The sequence below is a fragment of the Indicator indicator genome, chromosome 2 (assembly GCF_027791375.1).
Source record: "Indicator indicator isolate 239-I01 chromosome 2, UM_Iind_1.1, whole genome shotgun sequence".
Lineage (NCBI taxonomy): Eukaryota > Metazoa > Chordata > Aves > Piciformes > Indicatoridae > Indicator > Indicator indicator.
The window spans coordinates 19,623,356-19,636,119 of record NC_072011.1 but is presented as its reverse complement, the minus strand read 5'-3'; the positions used below and the strand labels follow the sequence as shown (position 1 = coordinate 19,636,119).

The 12,764-nt window shown below is 41.2% G+C and overlaps 1 protein-coding gene across 2 annotated transcripts; it reads left to right on the top strand.

The window, feature by feature from the left end:
• The first annotated feature begins 377 nt into the window (after window positions 1-377).
• Window positions 378-6,605, top strand: VIP (vasoactive intestinal peptide). 2 transcript variants are annotated; one of them, XM_054397781.1, is made up of 6 exons: window positions 378-490; window positions 2,115-2,255; window positions 2,638-2,742; window positions 4,021-4,140; window positions 4,782-4,890; window positions 6,511-6,605. In XM_054397781.1, exons 1-6 carry the CDS (start codon window positions 378-380, stop codon window positions 6,517-6,519), a joined length of 597 nt encoding a protein of 198 aa, XP_054253756.1. In that variant the 3' UTR covers window positions 6,520-6,605. The 2 variants fall into 2 exon arrangements, with proteins under 2 accessions (XP_054253756.1, XP_054253764.1); XM_054397789.1 differs by lacking the exon at window positions 2,638-2,742.
• Window positions 6,606-12,764: the final 6,159 nt, after the last annotated feature.

Genomic DNA, 12,764 nt, shown 5'->3' with positions numbered 1-12,764 from the left:
TGTCCCCATCCCTCCCTTTCTCCTCCTTTCTCCTTCCGGACCGTCAGGAAAGGCAACCTGGCCGTCGAGTCGCGGAGAGCGGCTCTCATGGCCTAGGGCAGCCGGGGAAGGGAAAGGACCCTTCCTTTTTACCGCTTTAAAAATACAAGCATTTTTTAAAAGATCGCTAAACGCCGGGTGCCGCTTCCGGGGCTGCTGCCCTCGGGGCACCAGCTCTCCCCGCCCGCCGGCAGCTACCCGGCCACAGCGACGCCGCTGCCGGATGCGTCTCTCGCGTCCAGCCTGGTGGCTCTGAAGGAGTCCCAGCGTGGATCGGTGGGTGCGGGCGGATCGATCGGTGGGTGACGGCTGCGCTCTTTCCTCCGCAGGTGGTGGCCATGGAGCACCGCGGCGCCTCCCCGCGCATCCTCGCCCTCGCCCTCCTCAGCGCCCTCTGCTGGCGGGTGCGGGCGCTGCCCCCACGCGGCGCCGCCTTCCCCCCGCTCCCGCGGTAAGGGCCGTGTACCGCTCCGCGCATTGAGCTCCGCTCCGCGTTTCGCTCAGCGAGGGGATTGTGAGAAGCGCTAGTCTTTCACTGTGCTCTTTCGACACGCACACAGTGCCGCGCTGCGTGTTGCGTTGCTTGATTGGGAACTGACGGGTGCGCATCTCCACGCCGATACTTCGGCCAAGCGCGCCCGGCCAAGCCCCGCTGGTGCCAGCCAAGCCTGACCTTTTAAAGTTCCCCTGAGACAGGCAGACACCTTCTGAGACACCAGCAGCAGTGTTGCCCACCGTGTACGTAGATGGCATAGAGGATGAATGGGTGTGTGCTGAAATGTGCTCCGGGACACGGGGCACGTCCACCAAAGCTGTCTCGGCTTTTCTTACGGGGAAGCTCCGAATCTCGACTAGGTGGATGCAACTTTTAAAAACCAGAAACATACATAGACAAAATCGAACATATTGAAAGTTCCTAGATCTTGAATGAAGGGAGTGGTCTGCATGGACTGATAGTTTTGGTGCTGCTGCATGCCTTGAGTTGCTAGACTTGCTATTAGTTGTCTAACTAAATTACATCAGATGGCAGAATGTTTTTATATTTAGCTAAAAGTGACATAAAGAGATCAAAGAGAAATTATATAGCAAAACAGCATAATGACTGATTTTCAAAAGGTGTGACTTGACTTGCGTTGGGTTATTTTATGCAAATTTGCCTTTTTGTTTGTTCCTGGACTGAAGTCTTACATTCCTAAAATATATAAGTAGCACTAACACATATGAAGATGACTGTAAAATTACGAAGACTAAAGCCTATCCCAGGTTTAGTATGTGATTTCCATAAAGCGTCACACACACAGGTTTACTGTTGGGATGGGAGCCTGTTGTCTGCCACAGAACATTAGAGCAACTACAAGAAACCCCTGGGGCCATGCTGGGGCTATGCAGTCAGGTTGCCCTTGATATAATACAATGCAATACAAATAACTGCAGTTTACAAAAGTGTGAAGTAATTATAAATTGGTTTAGACAGAACTGTTGCTGTTATACATTTTAAAAGATGAAATGTGAACCTTTTTTAACTTGCAACTAGAAAATTAATTTAAACATAAAAGAATAAAAACCACACACAGATACATGACTGCACTCATATTTATTTTGAAGAGGGTGCATTGACTTTCCTTAGAGAAGACTTAAAAACTGTTTTGCATTGCATTTCAGTGCACATATTGTCTTTGTTGGAAGGTAAGTACGTCACAGGAATTGTTTTCACTTTACATGGATGGGGGCTAGTAATTACATCCATCATTTATATAAAATTTATTTGTTATGAAAAGCTTCATGGTCATCCCTTGACCTGTAATTGCCATACAAAAGTACTGTTCTGTGAAATAAATTGCATGCAATGACAACATATATCTAGAAAATATGCATTAGAGAGGAGGAGCTACAATGTCAGTTATCATCTAGCATGAATTATACCTGAAAGTAATATTTTTATCCATGTTACTTTAAAATGCCTTACTCATTAAAGTAGGCAGATGTGTATTTTGACACAAACCAGAATGTAAACTGCAGTGAAGTGTCACATGTCCTCAGCTGAATGTCCATCACATGGTTTCCTTCTCCAACAGATTGGGAAACAGAGTGTCATTTGATGGAGCCAGTGAACCTGACCATGCCCATGGGTCATTTAAATCTGAATCAGATATTTTACAGAACACACTACCTGAAAATGAGAAGTTCTATTTTGATCTGTCCAGAATTATTGATAGGTGAGTTTCTTTATTATCATAAATGCAAATGTTGGTGTTCTACTTGAATCGTGCCAAAAGATTGGTCACATTTTCAAACTGAAAAATTGGAAAGCAAGAAACAATTACAAAAAACCCCACATGGCCTCAAGTTGAACACTGGTAGCAGTAGGAATGTCAGCAGAAATGTTGATTGCATTGGCATTCTGGCATGATGAATTGATTCGTTTCCCAGGTAGACTAAAAAGTGTATTTTGAACATCTGGGAGTTGTTTAATGAAATTAGGTTAATCTAGTATGTACAATAGAGAACTTTAGGAAAGCAGTATGCTTGCAAAATGAACATTATCAAAATGATATGAACTCAGGTTGTATTGTAGAGTTTATTTATTATCCATTTCAGAAATGCAAGGCATGCTGATGGAATTTTCACCAATGTCTACAGCCAACTTTTGGCTAAACTTGCTGTGAAGAGATATCTGCATTCGCTTATTAGAAAACGAGTTAGGTGAGGTGACACTTGCATTAGGTAGAATTTTTTTTTCTAGTCGGGTTCTTTGGCTGTTTTTTCACCCTTCTTTACCTAGGATTTAATTTTTTTTTTTTTCAATTTGGAGGTAATGAAAGAGAAACTGATGTACTGATGGGGGACCTGAAAATCTTATATAACAACTTAGTGGTATCTGTTACTAAATGAACAAATTGCTATTTATTCCTGATACAGCTGTGAGGGGTATGGCAACAGACTGCACATAGCATTGATAGCAAATACTGTCAATGTTATAGTGATCATCACACCAATTTACTTTTTTTTTTTTTTTTGTAGTGCTTTTATTAGATTGGCAGTAAAATGGCAAAAGTAAATACAAAATGATTGATTAGTCAGTACTTCAAAAACAGCAAGGGCATGTTCAATGAAACTATTGTTTACAGTGAAAACAAAAAAGGAATATTTCAGTCTAACTCCATATGACAGTTCTTTTGAGTGCCTGCTTCATATGTGCAAAAGCTGAGTGGAAATTAGGTCCTGTATTTATGACAATGCTGTCTTTGTTCCAGAACGTAGAGTTCCAGTTTCTCATATACTATGAACTACTCTGGATCATTTAAAGCAGAACACAGTGAGACTTCCCAAGATTTTACATGAAAAATGGGCCTCCAATTCTGAATTTCACAAAGCATGTTTTGTTTCCTGATACCTCCTTAAAGCAAGCATTTGTATCTGTGTCTGTGACACTGTGCTCTTACTTTCCTCAGAGGCAGGCTTTGTGCTTCCTGAGTTCAGTATGTACAGTGACCAGGTCCTTTGAGAACTTACTGTGACTTAAATCAGTCTGCACCTTAGCATTGTACTAAAATATATTTATTACATAAATTAGAATAAAGTCAGTTCATTAAAAAGGGTAGCCACACATGGAATCAACTATTTGATCCTGAAGAACTCCTGGGGCAGGGACTCTAGAAATTGTTGATTGTGGAACCTATTTTCATGGGCCATGGCAAAGTTGAGCAGCAGAAAGAAATAAGTGGAAGGTGTGCCCTCCAAAGACTAAATATTGGTCCTTAGAATTTGATTCTTGTTACTAAAATACATAGTAAGCAATAAAAGCAGTGGCTTTTTTCAACAGAACTAAAATCCAAAGTCTTAGTTGGAAGTGAAAGCTGAAACGAACATTTTATTTTGTTTAGCTAATCAACATTGTAAAGTTTGATTTACTCATTTAATGGCATCTTCTTTTGAGTGGATATTGTCTACTAATGTTTTAATTTGTCGTTGTATTGCCAGCTCTCAGGACAGTCCTGTCAAACGTCACTCTGATGCTGTCTTCACTGACAACTACAGCCGCTTTCGAAAGCAAATGGCTGTGAAGAAATACTTAAACTCAGTTTTAACTGGAAAAAGAAGGTACTAAAAAAAAGCAAATAAATTTTTTTCCACATCCGTGTGGTTGTGAGACAGAAGAGATTTATACCTGTGTATGTATACAGAGAGGACACACAGAAAGCAATGAACATTAATGTCTTTATAGCCTAGTTTATAACATGATTTTCAAATACAGACAGCATGTTCTCTCAGATTGGAATGGACACTACAATCAGATTAGAATAAAAGAATAAAGAGGAGACAGCATCTAGCAATTTTAAAAATTGTCTGACAGATTCTTAAAATGTTTATAAAAAATACTCAAGAGAAAATCCACAGAGCTATGGAACACAAACAACAATTTTATAAAGATAATGCACTATTCATTGCAAATTTGCTTTTACTTAAAGACAGAAAATAAAAATTTATATGTCCCAGAAAAAAAAATATATATCCTAATCAGTATGAGTGCAAAATGACAGCATATGCTTTTGTAGAGCTTATATTCTGTTCGTATATTTACTTATTTGGACAACTGCTTTGAGTATCATGTCTTTTCACCCATTGGACCTGCTATGTGACTTTGGTAGAAGCTTAGAAAAATGTACGATTAGAAGGTGGCTTTGCTTGCATGTTTGCTTTTTCTTCTGAAAGTAGAAAAACTTGTTTCTCATCCACAACAGCCAGGAAGAGCTAAACCCTGCTAAACTTCGAGATGAATCAGAACTTCTTGAGCCTTCCTTTTCAGAAAACTATGATTCTGCAGATGAGCTGCTGAGCCACCTACCACTGGTATGGCCAGGCTTTCTTTCCTCTTGCTGTCTGTAACTTGACTTGGCCCATAAAATGAGATTAGTCCTACATGAAGCATGGCCTATAAGAAAAGCATAATCATCTAAGATCCATGCTCCATGAAATGCTGCATGCCTTTCTAGAGGGATTTTGTCTGAATATAATAATCATGCTAGTAATAATAATTAAGTTTCCCCATGTTGTTATTATTGAAAATTCCTAATTAAATGGCACTGGTAATAATGTCTCTAACTCACCTGGGTGTTTCAGCTTGTGTGCACTGCAGCATAAAACCAAAATTGACTCATTTTTAATAATGAAGATTATTATTTCTTCAGAGGACAAATTCAAGAATATTTTTTTTAATTAAAAAAAAAGCCCCAGACATCTATTTTGTTAGAAGGGAGTTGTCCCTGGAACTGAGAGAATCAACAACATGAACCCTAAACATTAAGAAAGCACTTGATTCCCCTGTAAGGTGTGCTGCAAAAGGTTTGTCTGACATGCAAATCTTGTAGCTACTGTTTTCTATTTAGCTGCTACTACTATTCTAGAATCATTCACAAATATGGTTCTTTGGTTTACTGAAATGTAAACCCTTCTGCATCACAGCACTTGCAGGGACATGGTGGGGTAACGTCACGGTGAATCAGGCTTGGTATTCTCAAAAGTGTATTATGAAATTGATGATAAGACCACTTTTGGCATTCAGCTGTGTTTCAGCTGCATGTAAGATAACCAGGTTACTGAAGATAATGTTTGTTTGTTTCTGGGAGGGATGGGCAGTTGATAGAACCATAGACTGCTTTGGGTTGGAAGGGACCTTTAAAGGTCATCTACTCCATCCCACCCTGCAGTGAGTGGGGACGTATTTAACTAGATCACGTTGCTCAGAGGCCTGTCCAACCTAACCATTAATGTTTCCAGAATAAAGACATTTTTCCAAACTGTTGTTTCATTCCAAGGCTGAAAGGAAAATGTTCTTTTCCTTTCTACAAATGTGGCAGTTACTCTGAAGTTCCTAAAGATTAGAAAGGATGTAAACTGCTTATGCCTCAAAGAACAAAGCAATTTGTAAGTGATGGGATTCATGAATGATTTGTTCTTTTGAGACAAGATTATTCCAAAAATACCTTCTCCTGGATTCCACACCTAAAACTTCTGGCATTGACAAGTGAGAAAGAGTAGTGGTACGGTGGATGTCTTTCTGGAAATAGTTTCAATCTTTTTGGTTTTTATGTACTTATGAGCCAGGTTTCTCCAGCAGTCACTATTGACTGTTACTGGTTATTTTATTGCAGCATCCCATTGCTGATGTAGTGTGCACCATGCAACCCGAATTCCTGTATCCATTTACAGGGTACAATTGTTTTCAAAAGTGAGCTGATCTGCACTATAGGCCAGTGCACAGTAACATTTCTGCCTAATGCTTCAGTCTTTCTTCCTCTTCCTACAGCCTTTTCTACTGGCTATACTGCTCACCAAGCTCCTGTGAAAAGCTCCATCTCATGTGATTATTTTATATCACGTGTTACTTCTCGTCTGCGGTCTGCTTTTATATGCTTCATGATGCAACTGCTTACAAAAATTACTCCTAAACCACATTTCTTTGCTTTTCAGGACTTCTGAAGGACACCTGGTAAAGTCTATGACAAGAACAAGCTATTTTTTGAGTTCCACGTAGTATTTCAAAGAGATGACTTCAGTCACCAAACCAGAACAAATATGTTGTGAAGTGAAAGTTGTGATATATTTGTTTCTTATGTAATAAAAGTTGATATTTACATTGTAAATATTATTCGAGTTCTCTGCTGACAGCTGTACATATGGATGCCAGTTTCACTCATAAGAAGTCTGTGAGTCCATATGCTGTAAATCCTTTACTTCAATAAATTCATTTGAAAATGAGTGTGCAGCTGAAAAGAGCCCATCATTACTATTTTAGGTGTGATATGACTTCAGATAAGCCTGTATGAAAACAGGAATACATTTCCAGACAGCTTCATAAACAACAGTATAAACATAATGAAAATAACGTGCAAAGTGTGTCAAACTACATGACAAATGTCTCTAAAGGTAACTGTCAAGCAGAAGGCAATGCTTTTCTACCAGCTGACCAAACAACCAGGGAAAAAATGAAGAAGCATTAAAAACTATTTGACCTCTGACAGCATTTTTACTTCCTGTTCACATTTTTAATATTTCATAGTATATAAATTATATTAATACCAGAAATGTATCCTTTGTTTTCAAATGTGATTTGGATGCTCTGGAGCTCACAAAGCACCCATTTGTTTGATGCCTAAAGCCACTGGTTATTGTACTAGCTATTCTACATATAATTGTCTGTAGGTTTGATGATGAAACTATTCCTTATATATAAAATAGAACTGAAGACAACTATTTTTTCAGAATGAATGTAATTTAAAGAATATTCAGACAATAAATCATTTTACTATCATGGCAAACTATTACTGGTTTGAATCAGTGCTACAGTTACCCGGAACAGGAACCCAGTAAGTGCTGTCTTTAATACAGTAATAGATGAGAGATATTATTTTTAACTGAAGCACACTATGTTATATTAGAAAAAAAAGAGAGTAAGCCTCCACTTCCCATTTCTATACCTTTATATAATTGTAGCTTAGTATGGAACTAGAAATTTGCAGCTGATTCACTGTTGCTGTAAATCAGAATCTGACTACATTTAATTGAAGTTGTAGTTTTTAATCAATTGGATAATTCTCTAGATTTATTTACTCGTGTAAGGACCTATAATAGTTCCACCTCAGTAAGAAAAGTGTGTGGTATCGCAATTCACATATGAAATATGTGTTCATGTATGATACCAACCATAACACTCTTATGACTCTCCTCCCAGTTCCTATAAAGACATGAAATTTGAAGTAGAAAAATTTATTGGATCTACTTAAAAAATCATATTGGAATTTCAAGTATATCTGTGTCATACATATACACACATAGTGATAAAACTGATTTACAAGTTTTACTCACAAGTTTACTGTTCTCATTTAGAAGGAAGCTTCAAGCATGATAAAAATTGAGATTTATGGAGACTAGTTCTCATAAACATGTAGCCTTCTGATTTGCAATATTTTTTTTCAATATTGGCAACTGCATGTCAAAAAAAATCAGCTTGCACAGATTTTCTGTCTAGCCTTGTCAGAATTTATTTTAGTCTAAGCCAATAAATGGTTCACAAATATTAGATGTGATTTTGAGGTCTTCTAAAAAGTGGTCTTCTGATCATGGTCCACTCTCAATTCATGTTTTATTAAGAAATTTTGAGTGCAAAAGTGGGTTTGGAACTACATAAAGGATACTAACAGGCTGATGTGCTTAATTGGAATAATATTCTGTGTAGTTTCAATTTTATTAGGATTTATGTGATAATTAATCATTAAAAAACAACAACAAAAAACAACAACAAATAAACCCCCAACCAAACCAAACACAAAAAAAACAAACAAAAAAAAAAAACCCAACCACAACCCAGAAGCAAAGCTTCATATGAATTTCTAACACAGAACTTATTGCTTAAATATATATAAAGTTCATTCACTCAGTTTAAAATAACAGAAATTGAAATATCAAATATTTCACTCTGTAATTACCATTTTTTTTCCCCCTAAATTTGCCATTTTAAATTTGTTTCCAGCTCTGGGGTGTTGACTAAAGCAAATCAGTCCCCGCCTCGCATCAGAACTCGTACCCCCAAAAAAGAGGAGGGTAATTGTTACTGGTGATTCCCTTCTGAAAGGAACAGAGGGCCCCGTATGTTGGCCGGACTCCTCCCACAGGGTAGTCTGCTGCCTCCCTGGGGCCCGGGTCAGGGATGTTACCAGAACACTGCCTAATGTAGTACAGCCCTCTGATTACTATCCCTTGCTAGTTATGCAGGTGGGAAGTGATGAGGTTGATACCAGAAGTCTTAAAGCAGTCAAAAGGGACTTCAAGGCACTGGGAAAAGTAGTTGAGGGATCAGGGGCATAGGTAATTTTTTCATCTAAACTCTCAGTTGCAGGTAGGAGCGCTGAAAGGAACAGGAAATCATGCCTGATTAATAAGTGGCTCAGAGGCTGGTGGAACCAACAAAATTTTGGGTTCTTTGATCTTGGGGAATTTTATACAGCCCCTGGTCTGCTAGCAACAGATGGGGTACATCTGTCTCAGAAGGGAGAAAGATCCTGGCACACGAGCTGGCAGGGCTTGTTGAAAGGGCTTTAAACTAGGCTTGAAGGGGGAGGGGATTAAACACAACAGCCCTAGAGATGAACCGAAAGAGGCTGAGGGTGGTAAGCCAGAGACAGGGGTAAAACCAGCAGCCCAGCTGAAGTGTATGTACACTAATGCACACAGTATGGGTAACAAACGAGAGGAGCTGGAAGCCTTGGTACAGGAGGAAAACTATGATGTTGTTGCCATCACAGATATGTGGTGGGATGACTGTCACAACTGGAGTGCTGTAATCAATGGCTACAGACTCTTCAGGAGAGACAGGAGAGGGAGAAGGGGTGGAGGAGTGGCCCTGTATATTAGGGAGGCTCTGGAAGTCATGGAAGTAGAGACTAAGGATGATCAGGATGAGTCCCTTATGGGTAAGAATTAGGGGGAAGGCCAAAAAGTCTGACACCCTGGTTGGAGTCTGTTATAGACCACCCAACCAGGAAGAAGAGGTTGATTTATTATTCTTCAAGCAGCTGGAGGCTGCCTCAGGATTGCTTGCCCTTGTTCTTGAGGGTGGCTTTAACCTGTCAGACATCTGCTGGGAATTGAACGCTGCAGAGAAGAGGCAGTCTAGAAGGTTCCTGGAGTCTATGGAGGATAGCTTCTTATCCCAGCTGTTATGTGAGCCTACCAGGGGTGCAGCCCTGCTCGACTTGCTGTTTACAAATAGAGAAGGGCTGGTGTGAGATGTGGTGGTGGGAGGCTGCCTGGGGTCCAGTGACCATGAGATAATTGAGTTTTCAATATATGGTGAAACCAGGAGGGGCAGCACCAAAACCTCCACCCTGGACTTCCAAAGGGCAGGAGGGCTGGACCTACTTCAAGAAAGAACTCTTGAAGGTGCAGGAACAGGCTGTGCCCATGTGATGGAAGAGGAGCCAATGAGAGAGACTGGACTGGATGGGCAAGGAGCTTCTAAAGTAATTAAGAGGAAAAAAAGGGTGTATCACCTTTGGAAAAAAGGGGAGGTATTCCAGGAAAAGTTTAAGGATGTTGCTAGGTCTTGTAGGAAAAAAATAGAGAGGCAAAAGACCATTTAGAACTTAGATTGGCCACTGCTGTAAAGGAGAATTAAAAATATTTCTATAAATATATTAACGGCAAAAGAAGAGGCAAGGACAACCTCCACTCTTTATTGGATGCGGAGGGGAATATAGTAACAAAAGATGAGGAAAAGGCAGAGGTACTTAACACCTTCATTGCCTCAATCTTCAACAGCGGGACAGGTTGTCTTCAGGACAAGTGGCCTCCTGAACTGGCAGATGGAGCCAGGGGCCAATATAGTCCCTCTGTAATCCAGGAGGAAGTGACAAGGGACCTGCTGAGCCACTTTGATTCTCACAAGTCCGTGGGACCAGATGGGATCCATCCTAGGGTGCTGAGAGAGCTGGCAGATGAGCTGGCCAAGCCGCTCTCCATCATTTATCAGCAGTCCTGGCTCACAGGAAAGGTCTCTGATGACTGGAAGCTGGCCAATGTGATGCCCATCCACAAGAAGGGCCAGAAGGAGGAACCAGGAAACTACAGACCTGTCAGCCTGACCTCAGTGCCAGGCAAGGTTATGGAACAGGTTATCTTGAATGAAGTCACACAGAACCTTCAGGATGGTCAAGGGATCAGGCCCAGCCAGCATGGATTCACGAGGGGCAGGTCCTGCCTGACCAACCTGATCTGCTTTTATGATCAGGTTACCCACCTGGTGAATGCAGGGAGGGCTGTGGATGTAGTCTACCTGGACTTCAGCAAAGCCTTTGGCACTGCCTGCCACAACAAGCTCCTGGCAAAGCTGGCAGCTTGTGGCTTGGACAGATTCACTCTGAATTTGGTCAAGAACTGGCTGGAGGGCCGGGCCCAGAGAGTGGTGGTGAATGGTGCCACATCCAGTTGGTGGCCAGTCACTAGTGGTGTCCCCCAGGGATCAGTGCTGGGCCCCATCCTGTTCAATATCTTTATTGATGATCTGGATGAGGGAATTGAGTCCAGCATCAGTAAGTTTGCAGATGACATCAAGTTAGGAGCAGGTGTTGATCTGTTGGAGGGTAGGAGGGCCCTGCAGAGGGACCTGGACAGGCTGGACAGATGGGCAGAGGCCAATGGGATGAGATTTAACAAGGCTAAGTGCAGGGTTCTACACTTTGGCCACAACAACCCCATGCAGCGCTACAGGCTGGGGACAGAGTAGCAGGAGAGCAGCCAGGCAGAAAGGGACCTGGGGGTACTGGTTGATAGTAGGCTGAACATGAGCCAGCAGTGTGCCCAGGTGGCCAAGAGAGCCAATGGCATCCTGGCCTGTATCAGGAATAGTGTAGCCAGCAGCACAAGGGAGGTTATTCTTCCCCTGTACTCAGCCCTGGTCAGGCCACACCTTGAGTACTGTGTCCAGTTCTGAGCCCCTCAGTTCAAGAGAGATGTTGAGGTTCTGGAACATGTCCAGAGAATGGCAATGAAGCTGGTGAGGGGTCTGGAACACAAGCCTATGAAGAGAGGCTGAGGGAGCTGGGGGTGTTTAGCCTGGAGAAGAGGAGGCTCAGGGGTGACCTCATTACTTTTTACAACTACCTGAAGGGAGGTTGTAGCCAGGAGGGGGTTGGTCACTTCTCCCAGACAACCAGCAGCAGAACAAGAGGACACAGTCTCAAGCTGTGCCAGAGGAAGTATAGGCTGGATGTTAGGAGAAAGTTCTTCACAGAGAGAGTGATTGCCCATTGGAATGGGCTGCCCAGGAAGGTGGTGGAGTCGCTGTCCCTGGAGATGTTCAACAGGAGACTGGATGAGGCACTTAGTGCCATGGTCTAGTTGATTGGATAAGGCTGGGTGATAGGTTGGACTGGATGACCTTGGAGGTCTCTTCCAACCTGGTTGATTCTATGATTCCATGATTCTATGATTCTATGATTCTCACCAATAATGCATCTGATAGAAGAGCTTGTCTTTCATGTCTAAAGTTTAGTCTCCCCAGTGTTTTGTTCTCCACAGAAAACTGTAGAAACTTGGAACATGTATTTTCTCTGTTACAATGGAGATGAAGTGGGTTACAGGAAAAAAAGAATGCTCATTAGGAAATCATATCTATACAATAAAATACAAAATAAATACCCTCATTGTAATGACTCGAATAATACTGTGATACCTTCCTTGGAGGGTTAGCAAATAGAGGTGGTCTAAAAGGCATGTTAAATTTTAGGTAGACTTCAGAAAAATCTATCACTGAGAGGGTATTAACCTCCAGAGTAATATAGCTGACTTGAATTTGTGTTACGGGATAGCTTTTAAATTCTCATAGCAACTTTTGACATTCCTTAGGAAAACACTGAGACTAGTTAATTGTGGAAGATGTAACATTGTTCACATCAATTCCATGGGCAAGTGGTTTTGGTAAGGTTAAATGATAAAACTGAAGAGAAAATTGCAACATTTCACTGAATGAGACTAATTTTCAGTCTGGCAATGAGTCTTGACACGTCACAAGTCTTACAACTAATCTGCAATACATCATGAGTGGAATTGAAGTGTTGTGTTGATCAGGAGAATTAAAAGGGCAACTCCAAAGAGAGTGTCAAGAGGACTGCTGGGAGGAAAATAGATACCCTGGTGATTTAGAAGAGTATCACTGGCAGAAATAATTC

Excerpts from the sequence above, each read along its gene's own strand:
- VIP (XM_054397781.1), top strand. The coding sequence starts at position 378 with ATGGAGCACCGCGGCGCCTCCCCGCGCATCCTCGCCCTCGCCCTCCTC. Across the intron at positions 491-2,114 it reads GCCTTCCCCCCGCTCCCGCG|ATTGGGAAACAGAGTGTCAT; the intron begins GTAAGGGCCGTG and ends CTTCTCCAACAG. Across the intron at positions 2,256-2,637 it reads CTGTCCAGAATTATTGATAG|AAATGCAAGGCATGCTGATG; the intron begins GTGAGTTTCTTT and ends TATCCATTTCAG.